A 19,008-nucleotide genomic window follows, 5' to 3' on the forward strand; every position below is an offset into this window, starting at 1 on the left:
ATGTGTATCCTGTCATAGTACAATGGTAGATGGTAGTTTACTCTCCCTTTCAAAAAGAAGAGTGGGTATTAAAAAATAACTGTATTAAAATATTTTTAAAAGCAAAATTAGGACAAGTGTACTCATAATATGTTCTTCAAATGTTGTTTTTTGGTTTTCCTTGGAGAAATCTCCATCTGCAGAGGGAATTGTGCTTATTAGGAGAATCATGGATATACAGTGAAAAAAGTGGTTGTACGTCTCTTTCACTTCTAACATTCAGAGGTGTATAAAAAGTATAGTGAGATGTCTGTTCAGTCCTTGGTCCCCAGCTCTCATCTACTTCTCCTATTTGAAAGGCTACAGAATTACTTGATTAAAATTAAATTTGTCTGCCATTAAAAACACACACTCTTCAGTTCCTGGATGTTCAGCTGAGATTGGAGATTCTGTTTTTGATCTTGGTTACCTTGTCTTTGCACCTGACACTGCTGAGGCTTAGCTTCCTTGTCAGAAGGCTGGCTGGGATGTGAATGGACTTTGATCAGTGGTAGCCCTTGTCTCTGATTTCTCTAGTAGCTTCTGGCAGGTAATTTTGAGCCCCTGTCTCAATTTCTGTCTGCAGTGTGAAGACAATAATAACTTCCTTTATTGCCTGCAAAGTACATGAACACCATGTCAAATGCCCCACAGGACAATTGAGAAGGAAATGCATGAGCAGGTCATGTGAAATGAAGGTTGCCTGCATGTTAGTTCTGGTAATTCCTAGCTTGAAAGCATTCTGAAACCACAGCTGCTTCAAATTGTTCACTGCAAATGGATGGGTATAGAATGTGTATAGACACAATTGCTTTTTACCTCCTACCCTCATACATCACTGTCAGATCCAAGTGTAAATAGTTTCTCTGTTACATTACTGACAATGTAGGGCTTTAAACCAAAACAAATTCCCACCCAAGAAGTCAGTCCACCACCACCTCCTCTGAACTAAACAATTTGATCCAAGGTTGTATAAGATACCTATACATTTATATACATGCAAGTCTATACATATGTGTGTATATATTTCTATTAAATCACTTAAGAAACATCTTATGCGCATGAAAATAATATTATTTTAAATGAAAAAAGTTGTCTCTAATCTCTAATACATAAAATATTACCTCTGATTATGTGGAGAGAGGTTTGAGGAGGACATTAAAGCCTGAAATTACTGAGCTGTTCATAGAAGTAGTTAGTGAATGTGGGCAATAATCTGTTGTTTAAAAAGCAAAATCCCCAAGGATTTTGAATCCATGTATTCAGTATGCATACATGGCATGTATATCTAATAGATCAATATTTTGCAGACAAAGAACAATTTATACGACAGACTGTAAATTATAATGGCTCCAAAACCAGCCAGTATAAATGGATTCTAAGCAGTGTGAATCAATAACAGACGCATCTCTAATAGCTTCCCCACTGCTGGTGGAAGACAAAAGCTCAAGCACCATGTCTGTAGTTCAGTTGCCACCTTGGGAATGCCTGATGCTGCATATACCATCCAGATCTTTGTTCTGGTCATTTTTTTTTACATTTTCTATTGAAAATCTTGGCAGGGTAGTTTGCTGCTCTGGGTGAAAACCCAAGATCCTCACTGTTCATGCTGAAGAAAATCAGACTTTTTTTTAATGCAGTTGGCATTTATTAGAGCACACTGTCCCACTGTTTTCATGAGCAAGTGTCAGGAATGGGACACTGCCAGAATTTTGTCCCCAATGTTAAGTCTCAGCAACATAATGATGATGTTAATATGATATTATTTAATAGTTAATGATATATAGTTAGCTAATTTGGTTAGTTAATGATGATAGGTAATACTTCTGACGTTCCAAGTCTCTAAGAGTCAGACTGTGGCAAAGGTTTCCCAAAGGGACACAGCCCATGTCTGACTAATTTTCTTTCTTCCTCTACCACACCTGTAATGCATTCACTTGAGCTACTCTTGAGAAGTTGCTCCTGTTCAGGTTGCTAATAGGCATTCATTTGTTTCTTCTAGTAACAGAGTTCATCAATCCCTTCTATGCTTTTGTAAGTCTGTAATAAGTCTTCTGTACTTGTCCCTTTCTGATTCTCAAGGTCTCTTGTTCTTTCTCCTTGTATTGCTGCCTTTTTTTTTTTTTTTGAGCTCTAATTCTCTTCCTTCCTTCCTTCCTTCCTTCCTTCCTTCCTTCCTTCCTTCTTCCTTCCTTCCTTCCTTCCTTCCTTCCTTCCTTCCTTCCTTCCTTCCTTCCTTCCTTCCTTCCTTCCTTCCTTCCTTCCTTCCTTCCTTCCTTCCTTCCTTCCTTCCTTCCTTCCTTCCTTCCTTCCTTCCATTTTTATTTTTTTTAGAGACTCTCATTCATGCTGCATTTTTTGCATTTATAATGTTTGCGTTATTGTTAAAGAAACACCCTTTCCCTCAGGAAAAAAAAAAAAAAAAACAAATAATAAAACAAAGCAATCCAAAGGCAACTCCTCCTTCCCCCAGCAAGCTCTGATTCAATAATTCTGTGAGTTAAATATCTGCTAGTGATTGGAGTGAAGGCTTTCCTCTATTCCCTGCCATTCCCCTCTGCTGACTCAGCCCCAGTCCCAGTAGCTTGTTTGCTTTACACCAATAGTATCTCCAATTCTGTAGCCTGTTCATCATCCCCTAACCCTCTGCATGACTGTTTTGAATGGGGAGTCATGTGAGGACTTGTCTTCTAGTACTTTCATGTTCAAAGATGCATGTGAATTGTTTGAGGTTATATAGGTGAGAATAGGACATGAAGATTCTCTATTTTCCGTCTCCCAACTTTTTTCTGTTTCTACTAAACTGTAATGAAATCTCTCTGATTTCTAGACTTTTTTTTTTTTTTTTTCCATCTGACAGCTGAATCTTAGCATGTCTTCCTAAGGATTTTGCACTCTCCTCTTTCTTTCAAAAATGCTCTTTTGTCTTCATTCCCACTTCCAGTCATTGGTGTGAACATAGGGCTGCCTTTTTTCATTGCATTTCATTATTTTAGTATCATGCAGTACCACTCCCTTACAGAATCACAGAATCACAGAATGGCCTGGGTTGGAAGGGACCTCAAGGATCATGAATCTCCAACCCCCCTGCCAGGCAGGGCCACCAACCTCCCCATTTACTAGACCAGGTTGCCCAGGGCCCCATCCAACCTGGCCTTGAACACCTCCAGGGACGGGGCATCCACAAGCTCTCTGGGCAGCCCGTTCCAGCACCTCAGCACTCTCCTGGTAAAGAACTTCCCCCTAACATCCAACCTAAATCTTCCCTCTTTCAACTTAAAACCGTTCCCCCTTGTCCTGCTGTTATCTACCCTTTCAAAGAGTTTACTCCCTTCCTGCTTATAGGCTCCCTTCAGGTACTGAAAGGCTGCAATGAGGTCACCCCACAGCCTTCTCTTCTCCAGGCTGAACAAGCCCAGCTCCCTCAGCCTGTCCTTGTAGGGGACGTACTCCAGCCCCCTGATCATCTTTGTGTCCCTCCTCTGGACCCTCTCCAACAGCTCTCTGTCTTTCTTATACTGGGGGCTCCATACCTGGACACAGTACTCCAGATGGGGCCTCACAAGAGCAGAGTAGAGAGAGACAATCACCTCCCTGTCCCTGCTGGCCACTACTCTCATGATGGAGCCCAGGATACCATTTGCTTTTCGAGCTGCAAGAGCACACTGCTGGCTCATGTTAAGTTTGTCATCCATCAGGACCCCCAGGTCCTTCTCTGCAGAGCTGCTCTCTCAAGGACTGCTCCTTCCAGTCTGTATAGATGCCTGGGGTTCCTCCGGCCCAAGTGCAAAACCCTGCACTTTGCTGTGTTGAACCTCATTAGGTTCACCCAGGCCCACCTTTCAAGTCTGTCAAGGTCCCTCTGAATGCCATCCCTTCCTTCCTCCATGTCAACTGCACCACTCAGCTTGGTGTCATCAGCAAACTTGCTGAGAGTGCACTTGATTCCGTCGTCGATGTCATTGATAAAGATGTTAAAGAGCACCGGTCCCAAGACAGACCCCTGGGGGACTCCACTCGTTACCGGCCTCCACCTGGACATAGAACCATTGATCACCACCCTCTGTCTGCGGCCTTTCAACCAATTTCTAATCCAATGAGTGGTCCACTCATCGAATCTACGTCCCTCCAATTTGGAGATAAGGATGTGGTGGGGGACCATGTCAAAGGCCCTGGTCAAGTCCAGGTAAATGACATCGGTTGCCTTCTCCTCATCCACCAACGCCGTCACTCCATCATAGAAGGCCACAAGATTGGTTAAGCATGACCTTCCCCTGGTGAAGCCGTGCTGGCTGTCTTGGATCACATGATAATTCCTCATGTGATCGAGCATGTCATCCAGGAGGATCTGTTCCACGATCTTCCCAGGCACAGAGGTGAGACTCACCGCCCTGTAGTTCCCCGGGTCCTCCTTGCTCCCTTTCTTGTAAATGGGAGTGACGTAACCCTTCCTCCAGTCATCTGGGACCTCACCTGACAGCCATGACTTCTCAAATATGATGGAGAGTGGCTTGGCAACCACCTCAGCCAGCTCCTTCAGAACCCTGGGATGCACACCATCTGGCCCCAAGGACTTGTACTCATCCAGTCTCATGAGGCGGTCTTGGACTTGCTCTGCCCTTACAGTGGGGGGGGATTTACCCCCCCTGGTCCCCACCTGGAGGCTTGGGGGTGCAGGGCTCAGGGACGCAAGAAAGTCTAGAATCCTAGCCCCCAGTGAAGACCGAGGCAAAGAACTCATTCAGTACCTCAGCTTTCTCTTCGTCTGTTGAAGCCAGTTCTCCTTTTAAATTTACTAAAGAAGGTACACCCGTTTTGCCTGTCTCTTCTGGCCAATGTACCTGTAGAATGTCTTCTTATTGTTTTTCACATCCCTCGCCAAGTTCAGTTCTACCTGCACCTTGGTTTTCCTGATCCTACGTCTGCAAGTCCAGACAGCATCCCTGTACTCTTCCCAGGTGACACGCCCTTGTTTCCAGAGCTTGTATGCACCTTTCTTCACCCTCAGTGTGCCCAGCAGGTCCTTGCTGAGCCATGCTGGTTTCCTATCTCGTCTGCCCACTTTCTTATTCAGAGGGAAATACTTACTTCTTCTCTATGTGCTTAAATGTTTAATATGATCCTGCGTGTCTTTCCTATCTAATCATATCACTAAAGTTGCTGTAATATACACTCCATATAATGCACATAGACTGATATGCATTGTGTAAAACTGTTGCTAAGATTTCCCCTTTCTCCCCCTGCATACATATATTCTCACAGCCCTATCTCCCCTGTTCACTGCTACAAGTGTGTTCTCAGCTTTTTTCTGTCTTTCTGTGAGCAGTTATCCTAACTACTATGAAACAAAAACTTCTACCTTTTGGAATGCAAAATAAATCAGATCCTGGTTATAGGTCTGCACTTCTCTGTGTCTCTTCACCCTGCATCCATTAAATGTGCACTTCCTCAAGATGCCCAATAGTCATGAAAGTGCCCATCAGTAGTGATCACTGCGGTACATATTCTTTATTGTACTCTTCTTTCTTGTACATGGAAACTCTGGGGCAAGAACTGTATTAATGATCTGCCATTGATTATCTTTTGTGTAGGTAACTGTATGTGTCTGATACTTCAACAAATTAAAAAGCTGTAATGGATAACTGCTACAAAAAGGAAAAAGAAACAGTGAATTGAGTACAGCAAGTGAGTTAGCGCTGAGAACAGTTAGAGCTGTCTGGTCAGTTTTATTGGAATATGTTTTTTTCTAAGCCTAAAGGCAAGTACTGTAGATTACTTGGTGCATTTCCACACATAAAAGGGATAAGAGAGGAAAAGAGGAAGAACCAAACAGTTGTGATTTTTTCCTATGCAGTATTCCATAGATTCTTGGCTGAGATGGGCCAATATTAAAATGAAACCGCATTGTCACACTCTTCCCGCACCTCTAAGCAACAGACAGAACCATACAAAAGAGACAGTACTCCTGAACGTCTGACTGGAGCACATTTGCTTACACTGTGCCAAGAGGAGGATGGAAATGGTATCAACACCTCATTTAAAAATGCTGTGAGCAAAGATTAAAAAACAAAACAAAACAAAGCAAAGAAACAAACAAACAAACAAAAAAACAGAAGAAGGAGGCTTATATTTGGAGCTCAAATTGTGACTTATACTGTCAATTTCAGTGGTAAGAAACTCTATTGTTTCTTTGCCCATTTGAGAGATTTTTACCTTTTGGCTCTCCCTGAAGCTATAAACCATTTCAAGTGTAGTAAAACAACAGCAGCAGCTGTAGCTGCCTTCCAGTTAGGCAACACTATCTTCTTTGCTAACCACTCTGCCCATAAAAGTAAGATATACTATGAATGTACAATATAAGCATCTTTACCTCCCTCCTTCCTTATCTCCTTCCTTCTCTCTGTTCATCTCTTTCCCTCTTTCAGCAGCCCCCCTCACTTCTCACAGCCATCTAGTCTATTGTGATTCCTTAAGCTTATAAATGTCAGTCCTTCCCCCAACCTGCCCCCACCAGATTCTGCTGTTTCAGTTCTCCAACATCTCTTACTATATATAGCCAATTTGTCTAACTGAGTAGAAAAAAATCCTTTACTTTCTGTAGGGAATACCAGCAAAGCTGCAAATATTGCCATGGCAACAAGGTTCTCAATCCATCAGACTCCTGCAGTATCGAATACATAATCTGTAAGGAGGAGACTACTGTTGAAAAATGAATGTGACACATGTCACTTCAGGATTTAATATTCTTTTCCCATGACCTTAATTAGCTCACCTTATTTTGAGTGATTACTCATTTTCTGATACAAACTTCTTTTTAATTTTGCTACGAGGAAGGTAATATGTGATCCACATTCATTAAAATGCAACTTTTTACTTTTTCCCCACAAACATGCCACAAAATGGGAGTTTCTATAGTAACACACAATGCAGACTTAATTTGAAATTATAATCTCTTGATAAAGATGAGATTCCCCCAGCCCCTATCTCTGAGTATTTTTCTTTTTTTTTAAAGAAAAACACTGATTTTGCTACAGTAGTATACCTCTCTTTTATCCTGAAGGATGCTCAAAAAGAAGTTTCTTAAAATTAAAAACCGTCATCTAATAGCACTACTGAAGTTAAAAACACACATTCTTAGCACGTTTTCCTTATACAACATACATTTTGTATCATTTCCTTGGGTTTTGGCCTCATCTAATTCTTAAATTATTGAATACTTTCACTCTGACTGCTTGTTTAATACCATGCAAAAGGGATAACTGCATTAAAAACAACAATTGCAAGGACTAATGAAAAGACCTTCCTGAAGTTTAACATACCTTGGATTTTTAATCTGGTCTTCAAATGCTATTGAGTCTGTTTAGTACTATATGTCACAGCTTTATAAAAAAATAACCAACTGACCATTTTTATCTGCATTTAAGAAGCATTTCCAGGTCTTCTGCTGTTGAGTGGGATGAATAAAATCTTCAAGATCTTTTGTCAAGTCTTGAAAGTGGGAATGTGAGGGAGGGAGGAATGAAGGGAGGAAGGGAGAAGAGATGATTTGTTTACAGTTACAGTGTCCAAAACAGGAGAGTGCAGAAGAAATTAAATGTTTCTTGGAGAACTGTGCTTTCCTAATGAGGCAGAGGGATTCAACCAGCCAGTCCAAAACGCTATGGTGTTTGGTGAATGAACTAATGTCTACCGCAAACAATGCAAACTGTAAATTGTTTGAAACACCAGCTTTTTTAAAATCTCCTCCACAGAATGAAGCCTAAAGCTCACTGTTACTTGCCCTCCACTCCCTTTACAGTGTTTATTCTGGGCTCCAAATCAGACTCCATACGGTCAGGTTTATCCTTTGTACTTAAGCATTCAGTCTATGAAAGTGGCTACAGAGCCCACTGCCTCCCCCATTTGGCTCTGCATCTCAGAGGAATGGACTCAGATATGGACTCCTGATTGTTCTTCACAGACATCTGCTCAAAGCTCAACAGATGTTTCTAAACAGCAAATAGAAGTGTGCCAACAGCCTAACTCAGGCTCTGCTACTAGTCTACTTGTTTGCTGACAGGTTTTTGTGTGGTTGTTTCAGATCTATCCTACAACAGAAGAAAAGGTAGACTATCCTGATTTGAAGAAGTATACTTAAAAGCTTCACCACTTTAAACTACTTAGAAATTAAGTTGTTTTAAGTATTTTCATTAAAACTGCAAATTCTTTTTTTTGTGTGTGTGGGTTTTTTGTTGTTGTTGTCAGCAACTTTTGGTAGTTCTGTAAATGTCGGTCATGTACATAACAAAATCAAAATACAGAATCTTTAGCTGTGAAGGCACAGAATGAACCAAGAAAACACTGGGTTTAAAAAACTTGCCACAGTCTCAGAACAAGGCAACACAATGACATTCAAGAAGTTGATGCTGGCAGTCTTTATGTTGCATGGACTGTTCTCCCTGACTGGCAGTTGCTGGGATCATAACTTAATGCAGAGATCTACCTGCTCAGATGTAAAAAGATAATTTAAATGGGCTCATGAGTGTCTCTCCTTTCATTTCGTGTTAATATCATGGGCACCTTATAAAATTAAAGAGGCAGAAAAGCAGTAGGGGTTTTATTCCTCACTTTAATGGGTTTTATATCATGACTTTCATGAATTCATTTTCAAACACTACAGCCCAGCACATGTGATTGAATGGATACTAAAAATATGCAGCATTCACCCACAAATTAGCACAACAGCATGAGCTACATGCTCCTTAAATAGCAATACTCCCCTAAATAATAACGTTAACACCAAAAAGACATTCAACTCTATGCAAGAGCAATATGCCATAGGAACAAACTGACTTAGCAGGAGGTCTGTGGATAGTTCTTTTCTGCCTTATTAAGAAAAAAAAAAAGAAAATATGTACCATGAGGCAATCTATGTTTCCGTAGGTTTCAGAAGATATTATACTTTGCCTATCATTAAAATAACTATTCAAACAACATGAGAAAATGGAGTGGAATGAGATATTTAAACTGCCTTCCAAACCTGTCAAGTGAAAGTATAGGTTTCCTAAACTCAACAAAAATGTACCACCTTTAAGCAATTGTGCTATCTGTTGTCTTTTTGATTTACAGCTAGATTAGCAAAAATCCTTCGTGACACGTGACATGACTCCATGGCATAAGCTCCTAGGAGTAACAGAAAAAACCTGCAATATAGAGATAGCAGGCTCAGTTTGACAAAGATAAATAAGTCAGACAATGACAATCATTCTATTTCTCATGAATGAACTGAAGTGGTAATTTTAAGTGTCATGATTTGGAAGTGTAGTTATTTCTGCACATCATTCACAATCAATAGTATTAGAACAGAGTCTGATATTGTTCCATGCATAGAGTGAGCTGCATGAAGATCTACAGATACGAATTTGGAGTTGGACAGGAGCATCAGATCTGACCTCTGAGATAAAATAACTGATTAAATTTCACCATGCATCTGAGGCCAACCACTTACATATCTCTGAAACATGGCAGATGATGAAGGTCAGGGCAAAAGTATGTTTTACAAGCCAACTGTATTGTGGGGTTTGTTTCCAGTCCCTTTGGCCATACCGCTGTCATTCCCCATACTAACAGGGTGAAAAGGACTCATGTAGGGAAGCCCAGGCCAGGGTTCATTGAAAACTGTTCTGATAGTGGCCAATGACTCTTCTCACAGCTTCAGAGGTGTCACGGGTTTTCTTTGCTAGCTGCTACCTTGGCCTTCTTTGTTATTTAGTAGGATGTCTGAGGTCATGGGGCTGAATTGGAATGGTTTTGCAGCCATTCTTAGAGCTCTTATTACTGCTCAGGTATACACAGGTATCCCAAACTGATGCTGTTTTAAAAGGGTGTGTGGAATTAAAGCTATTGGAAGACAGGAAAAACTATAACTACTGAATGACACTCCTCAGGTAGGGCAGCTGGTGGTGATGGTAATAGGTAGTGACAGTAAGTGGTGAGAAGGGAGATACAGAGCAATATCTCAAGCAGACTGATGTGGAATAAACCGTTCAAAGAATAGTTTATTGCTTAATATTCATTGGTTAGTGGATCACTTCCTTCTAGCTTTCCTCCTAGTGGATCATCACCTTCTAACTCCTTGCATTTAAATGTCCAAATTACTAAACTTGATGTTTGCAGCCCATCCCAACCAGGATTACTTTAAACTCTTTGCCTACTCTATGATAATTTGTGACAAAGTGTTTCATAAGCTGCATGCTCTGTGAAAAGTGTTTCCTCAGACGTGTTACTGAACATGATTGCTTTAAGACTTTAAAAAAATCTGTCTTTTGCCACCTCCCCTTTCTACAAGTTGTTGTTGTCAGGAAAGAAGAACAGAAATGCATATATCTGTGGTATTATTCCATCAGTTGGGCTGTGTCTGTCCTGAGATTTCCTGAAGATTTCCTGATGTAAAGGGATATATCAATGCAAAATGCAAGAGTTTCTCAGAGTACCTTTGCTTCTGCTACTTTTCTGTTGAAAGAAACACCACCTTTCTTAAGCAATTCTTTTTAATTGCCAATTAGGTAAGAGCTGCATGCCTTCTTTTGCAGCTACCAGTATTCTTCTTCTGTGTAAGCCTTTGTCCTTTTCATTATTTTGCTTATAGCTATATGGATTAAGAATTGTACTTATGAAGTATGATATTGACAAAGTGGAGGGTATGCAGCAAAGAACAACAAAGACTGGAGGCCCTGAATAGTGAGATTATAAGACCTAACCTTGCAATTCAATTATGAGGTAATTAGGGAATGTTTTTCACAAGTTGGCAAAGATACGAAGAGGAGAAGTAGGGCAATTATTTACAGGGCATAATAATAATAATAATAATGGGGAGAAGGAACAGTCTCTAGTTATATGGCTGTTCCATGCAGTGCACAATTCTAACAGTGAGGATCAGGAAATGCACAAAGTCATGCCCTCCCCTTCTTCCATGGAGATATGTGGAGATATGCCTGCAAGTGTGCCTGGGCTGGAATGGCAAAAGCTGCAACACTGAATTCAGGAATGTAGAGCTATGTAAGAGCCACTTTGCACAATCACTGTGATCCCTGAATCTGAAGAGAAACAGTGCTGCACTGACTTGATGAAGGACAGATCTTACAGGTTTCTTCCTTGTTGGCTTTTCTTTCAACAGCTCATTTATTGCTGGCAATGACTCTCACTGGAGTCTTTTTGGTTTTCTCCTCCGTATAGTTCAAGACATTTTATGGAAAAATGAATAGTGGTAAATAAATTTGGAAAAGCTTGAGCTATGAGTGCAGGCAGTGGTTCAGAAATAATACACTTTGAATTAATGTGTTCTGTACACATGAGAGAAATTAACATGTAGGTGTTGTTTTGTCTATAATAAGGTTAATATGGTCCCTGTTATCCCCACTCAAATTTTTGAATAGCCACAGAGGCAGGTGAAAAATGCAGGAACAATATAGTCTAGCCGAAGGGATTAGCTTAATATCCGACTATAAGGCTTTTAAAAGACATCTGTCAAAAATACCACGATAAGACCTTTCATTCATTGTTTATAATGAATACTGAAGCTGGGCTCTTTTCCCAGTACAGTGGAATATTCTTTCATATAAAATAGTTTATCCTGCCATATTCTATGTGAATTTCCATTAATTGATCCTGGAAGCCTTTGCAACTCATTTTCAAAGTCTAAGAGTTTCACAGTCCAATCTATTTACCATTTTTTTCTGGGTTATTTTTTTCTCTTAACTGTTGACCAGCCTTCTTTACTATTCATCATTCTATACCTATTTACTAGAACCAAAATCCATTATAGTCTCTTATCAGCTCGATAGCTCAATAAGCCTGAACCAGGTCAGACAGCTTTCTACAGCTTTCAGAAGCACTGATTCTGCTTTTCACCTTTTCATTCATCTCATCTGCTCACTGTGAAGACAAATGATTGGCACCTCAGACATTTTTAACCACTTTTTTATCATATGTGAATAAGAACTTCCTGCTTCTTATATACACAGTCTGGGCTTTTCTTTCAGCACTGAACACTGCTCACTTCTCCAGATGAAGTCTGTTGATGAATAGCACCTTCTGAAGACTTAAGTACATGTTAAATAAATACGGTCAAAGATCTATATTAGGAGAACATTAAAGTTGTGAAACCAAGAACAAAACAGCTGTAAATATAGAGCTGGCAGTGCTTTTGCAATACTGACTGGTCTGGATGTGAGCAAATGCAGCCCATCATATCATAAGGGTAAATAAACGAGGTAATGTTGTCTCAACAAAGGCTTCAGCCGCTTAATTGACATTCTGGCAACTCAGTCCCAAATAGAGGTCCTCCAAAACTGGTACTTAAAATCTGATGTAATTTTCCTTTTGATAGTAAATTTCTGCACATGCTTAAATTAATTCTGGTCATGCCTGGTGATACTTGTGCCCTCTCTAAAGATTTGTATCTAAATCTCCCTCTAACCAAATCTCATATAGATTCACAATTTTATCGCAGTGCTGTTAAGGAGATATTATAGCAATATGATTGTGCTTTGAGTTTTGTAGACAGTAGTGCTGTGGGAAGCTGTGAAGGTGTGTTTTTTTTTTTTTTTTTCCTAATAACTTTGTGTCTAGACCACTTAGATTTAGTGCAGAAGATGAGTGTTCACTTTAGAAAGCACATGATTGTAATAACCTAACTTCGCTGTGATATAAACTGCAGCAATGCAAAGGAAAGACACTGAAAGTTCTGTTTTAGAAATGGTTAATCCTGTGCTAATAAAAACGAAGGGAAGGACTGAAACACACCGAGTGTAGAAAATGACAATCTGAACATTTTTTTGTTGAAGTTGTAAGTAACTGGGAATACTGTGCTTCAAGAAGAAGCACACAGCGTAGCCCATCTACAATCACAGCTCCTTTCTGAAAAACCGAAAGAATTACTTAATTCTTAACTCAGCTCTTAGTTATCTCATTCTTGATATTTTGAGTTCAATTTTCACAAACATTTTTGCTTAATAAAGTAGCATGACTAGTGCTATCAAAATACGATGTGTTTTTTAAAAAATCTAAGCTTCTGGAATCATATGATTATATGAGAGTCTTCACTTTTGTTTGGTAAAAGAAAAGTTTTTGTCCCTCACACTTGCAGAAAAAAAAATAAATAAAAGACCCTTGGAGCCTCAGGGAAGGCCAATCATCATTTAGCCAGGACTGGAAATACAGTCAATCTGCTTCCTGATTAAGGCAAATTTCTTTGTGTCTCAGCACATATATTAGTTTGCAGTTCTTCCAAACCCCTTCTAGTTGAGCACTGAAACAGCAGAACTTTCTGTTTTCTTGCATAATGAAGTCTTGATTTAGAATTTCATTCTCCTCTCAAAACTTGACCTTTACCATTAGAAATAGACTGGATTTTCATTTAATTATAATAGCATTGTTCATTCTGTTCTTTTCATTATGTGTGTTAGCTATTTTCGGCTGAAATAATATTAATAATGAAATACAGATTCTGGTTACTTGTAGTTTAAATTTGACAGAAGTGTTAAGTAAACAGTTTTGAAATTCTATCAACCTATACAGACAGTATCACTAACCAGATATTCTAGCTAATAAAGCAGCTTTATAACTTAATATTTGCTACAAAAATCTTCTCCAGAAATGACTATCACAGCATAGCTCTTATCTTACTGACAAAAGTGAAACATAATGAAAATATATATTGTGGAAAACCAAGCTTTCTATTCTACAGTTGGTGTGCTGTTATAAAAAGGCTTACCATAAAATGACTACTGAGTGTCTTGAAAATAAATGACTATAACTTCCTCCATCATGGAAATACATTTATTGGATGAATTGTCTGAACACTGTAGAGTTTTAGCACTTGGATTTTGCCAAGTAAGAATCTGATCTTTCTAAGTAATCATATTTCATGTTGAACTGGATATTTGTACTTATAAATATTTTCCAAGACTGAAGAATCAGTCTTCTAGACCTGTGAGACAGAAATAGAGCCTTCAGGATCAGCCATTCGAAGTCCTGATTTTGTGCATGTATAACTGGTGTTGCGTTCATGCCGGGTAGAATTTACACAAGCACCACTGATTTGTGATGTGGTGGTAAATAAAAACATGTTTGTCAACAAAATTGCAGAGAAAATCAGTGCAGTATGGGGGCAAAGATGAAGCTGGAAGTTCACAATAGCAAGAGACAGTATATGGGGTATTTATTTACTGTCATGAACCACATACATTTTTCTTACACGTCATAAAGCACTAACTCAAAATAATTAGAGATGATCAAAAAAATCCAAAGACTATTCAAAAGTAAGAGTAATTCAAAACAGAAACATTTTTTTTCTTCATTAACTCTCTCTGCAAATGTGAGAGAGCACTAGGGACACTTCAGATTCAGATGACGGAGATAAAAAGAAAATGTTTGTGAAAAGGACTATTACAAAACAGATTTCTTCTGGGTTTTGTTTGCTCCTGAAAAGTTTTTTGGATTAGCTTGATTTTTTTTTTTTTTCCCCAGAGTAAAATTAATGGCAACTATAATTTAGCTTTTGTTTGGAGCCATATAAAGTCTCGGTCTTCATTGTTTCACTGACATTGTAAGTACATTTACAGACATTTGGGATACAGATTATTTTAAAAAATTAAGGAACATCCTTATTTTAACTAACTCCTCTGCTTCTGACTGTTCTCACACATGTATACCATGTGGCTTAACTGGGAGCCAGAACAAAAATGACTGTTTATTGAAGTACCTCTACTGCCTGAGGGCTTCTTAATTGGATGTCACTTCTGTTTAAATGCTTTCAGGCAGCCAGCCATGCCCACTTCTGATTCTAGCCTGTATCAAGTTCATGCTGCTCATGTCACACATTGATTATACTGCATTATATAGCACACTAGATCTGTGCTTCTGCATAATTCACAGCTTAGACTGTTGACCTCATTCACCAAAGTATTCAAAACGGTGATCATTCCCAAGTACTGAATAGTTTTGTTCAGGATGTTCCTCTGAAACATGTTACTTTTTTCATGTTGGCCAAACACATCATGCTAAACTTCTGATATCTTCCTCTCCAACTTAATATTTGCTCTTCTAATTTGCTTGCTGCGCTTTAAGGTATTCCCAGTCAAGATGATGGCAGCATTTGATTTAGAATGAGCAACAGAGCACACAAAGCACGAGAACAACAGGGACAGCAGAAAAAAAGAAAAGTAAAGGGAAAATACTTTGGTTCCTGGTTTCATTTATACCTCAGCTTTTAGGTATTCTAAGATTATATGAAGTAAATTGCCCAACTCGAGCTATAAAGAAATTTCAAAATGCATACGGATTTTAAGGCATTATAAAGGAATTCTTGGACAGCTCCCTGGAGCTTAGTGCACTTATGGTGGCTTTCTATTAATTCTGTGCAAGTGTTGTAAAATAATATCTTGGGGCAAAGTGTGCTCTTACTTGCTATGCATTTCTGCTTATATATCAGCTCTTAGGGACTACTCTGAAAAACTTAGCACAGCATTTTCTTCTAGTTTGCACATTAACTGTTCTGTAAGAATGATTTTCTCTTTCACTTACTTTTATTTTAGCCTTTAAGACAGACAGTTCCCTCAACACATATGAGTATGAGGCTCTGTCATTATACCTCACATACCTCCATCATTATAAGAAAGTCTTATTGAACTCTAATGAAAAGTACTAAAACATCATTCCTTACCAATATTTCCTACAGTACGACAGATCCCTCCATTCACCACCAAATGAATATACAGAATGTGACAAAATATGAATCGTTATTCCTTGGAACAACATGAGTGTTTTCTCAGTCTTCCTCTTAGCACACCAACTGATGTAAATTTGAGGTACAGGTATATTATTACTGGAAAAAGTACCTGGAGAATCCTTAAGGAGAAGTAGGTGTACAGAGCTGTGCTTGGAAACTTCATAACATTTTGGTAGAGAGGAAAGACTGGAGAGTTAGAGGGAAGGTGGCTGATTATTGTTGGAACTGTTCAAAGAGGTGAACAGAAGAAAGGGAGAATAAGCACAGACTTGGGTAAAACTGAAAAGAAAATAACCATTTTGCTAGATTGGTGCCATGATCAAACTATTTCTTGAGACCCTTGAAAATGAAAAATTGAAAAAGCCTGAAAGGCTTTTCTTTATATTCTTAGTTGCAAGAAAAAGGCTCTGCAGTACAAATCAGAGGCCTAACAACCCTCTGCCTTTTCAATAACTCTTTGACCACTTTTACCCATAAGTCAACTTGTTGCTTCACTGTTCCATTTATTTGATTTTAATCTACACTAGCTTTACAATGAGCTCTCTGGTACATTCATTTTTTTTCCAGTCTGTAACCTGTTTTATGACATATTAAGATATTTTAAAATGTCACAAAATCATCTGAAAATTTCATTAAAGTCTTTCGTGAATCATAAACAAAACTCAAAAAAAGCAGCAATAAACCCTTTTAAGAAATGAAATAAAAATAATTCACAAGAAAAATATGAATCCTAAAGGAACCATCCAGCGTATTTTTCAGCTTATGTTCCTGATCATCTATGGGCTTTTGTAGATGGCAGTCTGTAGGACCGTGGCTCAGGGAGCAAGGATATTGTGAGCTCGAGTGCTATGTGCACAACCCAGGCTATAAGACCTTGAAGCTGTCAAAGCAGGAAAAAGCAGGAAAAAACTGAGGCTGCAGTTAAGATAAGGGGGAAGCTAGCCTGGGAAGAGATCAAGACAGTGGAATGTGAAGAACAGTGAAAAAAGCCGTGTGATGATTAATGCTGTATGAATAGCTATGCGAGCAAGATGCGAGATTTCTGTATGCTAATCAATTATAAGTTGCCGTGTGCACCCTGCATTTTTGTATAAGTATGAGCTGATTCGGGCAATAAATCGGAGTTTCCACCATTACTTCTGTGAAGACGCATGGATTCATTTGGGCCACCTTCCTTTAGTAGTCCACTAGTTTTTCAGGATGTTCAGAAAGTTTTTTTGCCTTTACCTAATGCTTCTGAATGAGGTTCCTTCACCTTGTCCCAGGAAGAGTGTGCAAAGCTGCGAAAGTACTTAACACATGTATGTTATTTATCTCCTTACATTTTCGTTAATATAGTCCTTCATCTTCCCATCCATCTCCATACTGTTCATCAGGATATAATTATATAGCTATCAAGTACCCATTTAAGACAAAGAGATGGATAGTGATCCAGCGTTAGTCTAAGAATAACACTGTACCTCCACAGAAATTAATGAATTAAATGTACCATTTCTTATGTCAAAGAAGAAGATGGAGTTTCTAAGTGTTTTCCTTTTGGACCCCGCTGAACTGCATTGTTGACTTTTACACTGTTACCACGTAGGTTTTGTTGCACTGTGGAGAAGCACTTTTCTCTACTTATTAATACTGGACAAGGCATGGGAGTGGGATCCTGTTGGTCAAAAATTTTAAAACATCATTTATACATCTCCCTTAGACACCAAAATTTTGTCAGGCCTTATGAGAAGAAGAGAGTGGGGGGCAATAACTGAACAGATCAGCATTGAGCACACACCTCCATGGCAAGAACTCCGGCCAGTGCTTTAACAAGAGTTTGACTACCCATCAGTAGAACTCTAAGCTAACATAGATGTGCAGCCAGATTCATTTTGGGAAAGAGGTGCGGGTTTTCCAGGATTTCTTCCTAAATTCTCTCCAAAATTTATGCAGGAATAGATTATCCAGTCTGAGTCTCTCAGCTACAAGCATTTACAGGTTCTAATCCATTATCTGGATCTCATATGAAAGAGAAAGCACAATTGACTTCTTGGCTACATATTCAAATCAATGTACATGTCCTAGAAACCAAGGAAATCAATGGAAAGATTTCCACAAACATCTCTGGGCATAATTCCTGTTGGATATATCTGGAACAGGTGACAATCCTGAATACTTGTACTGGATTTAGTAAGATCTTTTGTAAGCTTGTGAAGTGATTTACACTCTAACCTGCATCAAATAAATTAGCACACATTAAATCCACAAGTATTAATACTCTCTAAGTGAAATTCAGGCTCATTAAGTTAATTGAGTAGTAGCAATTCTGCTGCATTTAGATCTCAAATACAGGTGACTGAAACAGTGGACAAAGAAAACAACAGTCTTTTTTTAGGGATTCTTTTTTTTTTTTTTTTTTTTTTTTGGAGGGAGTGGAATGACATGTGATGAAATTAGGACTGAAGGTAGGGCTGGAATGAGGTTTTTTTTTTTTTTTGTGATGTTATGTAAGGGAGTAGAGCAAATGGAAAAAGGAAGTGGTTTGACTTCCTATTTTTTGTACTCACTCATCGACTCTGTCAATTTGGCCATCTCTGTTTCTCTTTTGGACTTCTCCTGGAGGAACAGACAAAATAAAAAACATATATGTATATATATTTATATTAAATGTACTTGAGTGTAACTGTATTTAAATTTACTTCTAAACAGCCAGCACCACTGGAGGCTTCTTCCTTGTAGTCTGTGGATCGTGTCAGCTTTGAAGAATGAAACTTGCATTTCATACCTTCTCTGAGAGTGTATGTGTGTGTGTATTTAGTTGGAGTAAGGGAAATTATTCTATCAAGCTGATAATGGAGTAGGAAATCCTGCCGTTTTATACTCCACACTGTAATTCACAAGTGTGTTAGGACTTCCTGAAAAAAGCTGTGAAAAAGGCCATCCCACAAGACAGATATACTGAAAAAACAAAGCTCATTTAGAGATAAATGAATTTCAGATGGAAGCTGAAGTGAATGACACATAGCATTGGGTTTGTTGCTAAAATGAATTGATTGAAATACTCGTTCCTTTATTTTTTTGGTGTGTGAGGGACTCCCACTCAAACCTCCTTGTTGTTGTCACTTGTTTACGGAATAAATTTTTTAGTCTAGTTTGTTTTCCTGTTTCATACAGTTGTAGCTGCTCAAACAACACCTATTTTGACAGATGGTATGGTCAAACAAGAGCCCTTGGATTTGGTG

At 38.8% G+C, this 19,008-nt stretch overlaps 1 protein-coding gene across 3 annotated transcripts in view; it reads right to left on the reverse strand.

Annotated features, from left to right (window-relative positions):
- Positions 1-19,008, reverse strand: part of KCNJ6 (potassium inwardly rectifying channel subfamily J member 6) — a 161,092-nt gene that overhangs the window by 92,017 nt on the left and 50,067 nt on the right. For 2 of the 3 annotated variants that reach the window (XM_004934546.5, XM_015301389.4), the window contains one exon: positions 18,334-18,382. The exons of the other annotated variant lie outside the window; for it this stretch is intronic. In XM_004934546.5, the coding sequence (XP_004934603.1) occupies positions 18,334-18,358 (25 nt within the window). In that variant the 5' untranslated portion in view covers positions 18,359-18,382. The remainder of the gene's footprint in view (positions 1-18,333; positions 18,383-19,008) is intronic. 3 annotated transcript variants of the gene reach the window in all.

The sequence above is a fragment of the Gallus gallus genome, chromosome 1 (genome assembly GCF_016699485.2).
Source record: "Gallus gallus isolate bGalGal1 chromosome 1, bGalGal1.mat.broiler.GRCg7b, whole genome shotgun sequence".
In the NCBI taxonomy this organism is placed as follows: Eukaryota; Metazoa; Chordata; class Aves; order Galliformes; family Phasianidae; genus Gallus; species Gallus gallus.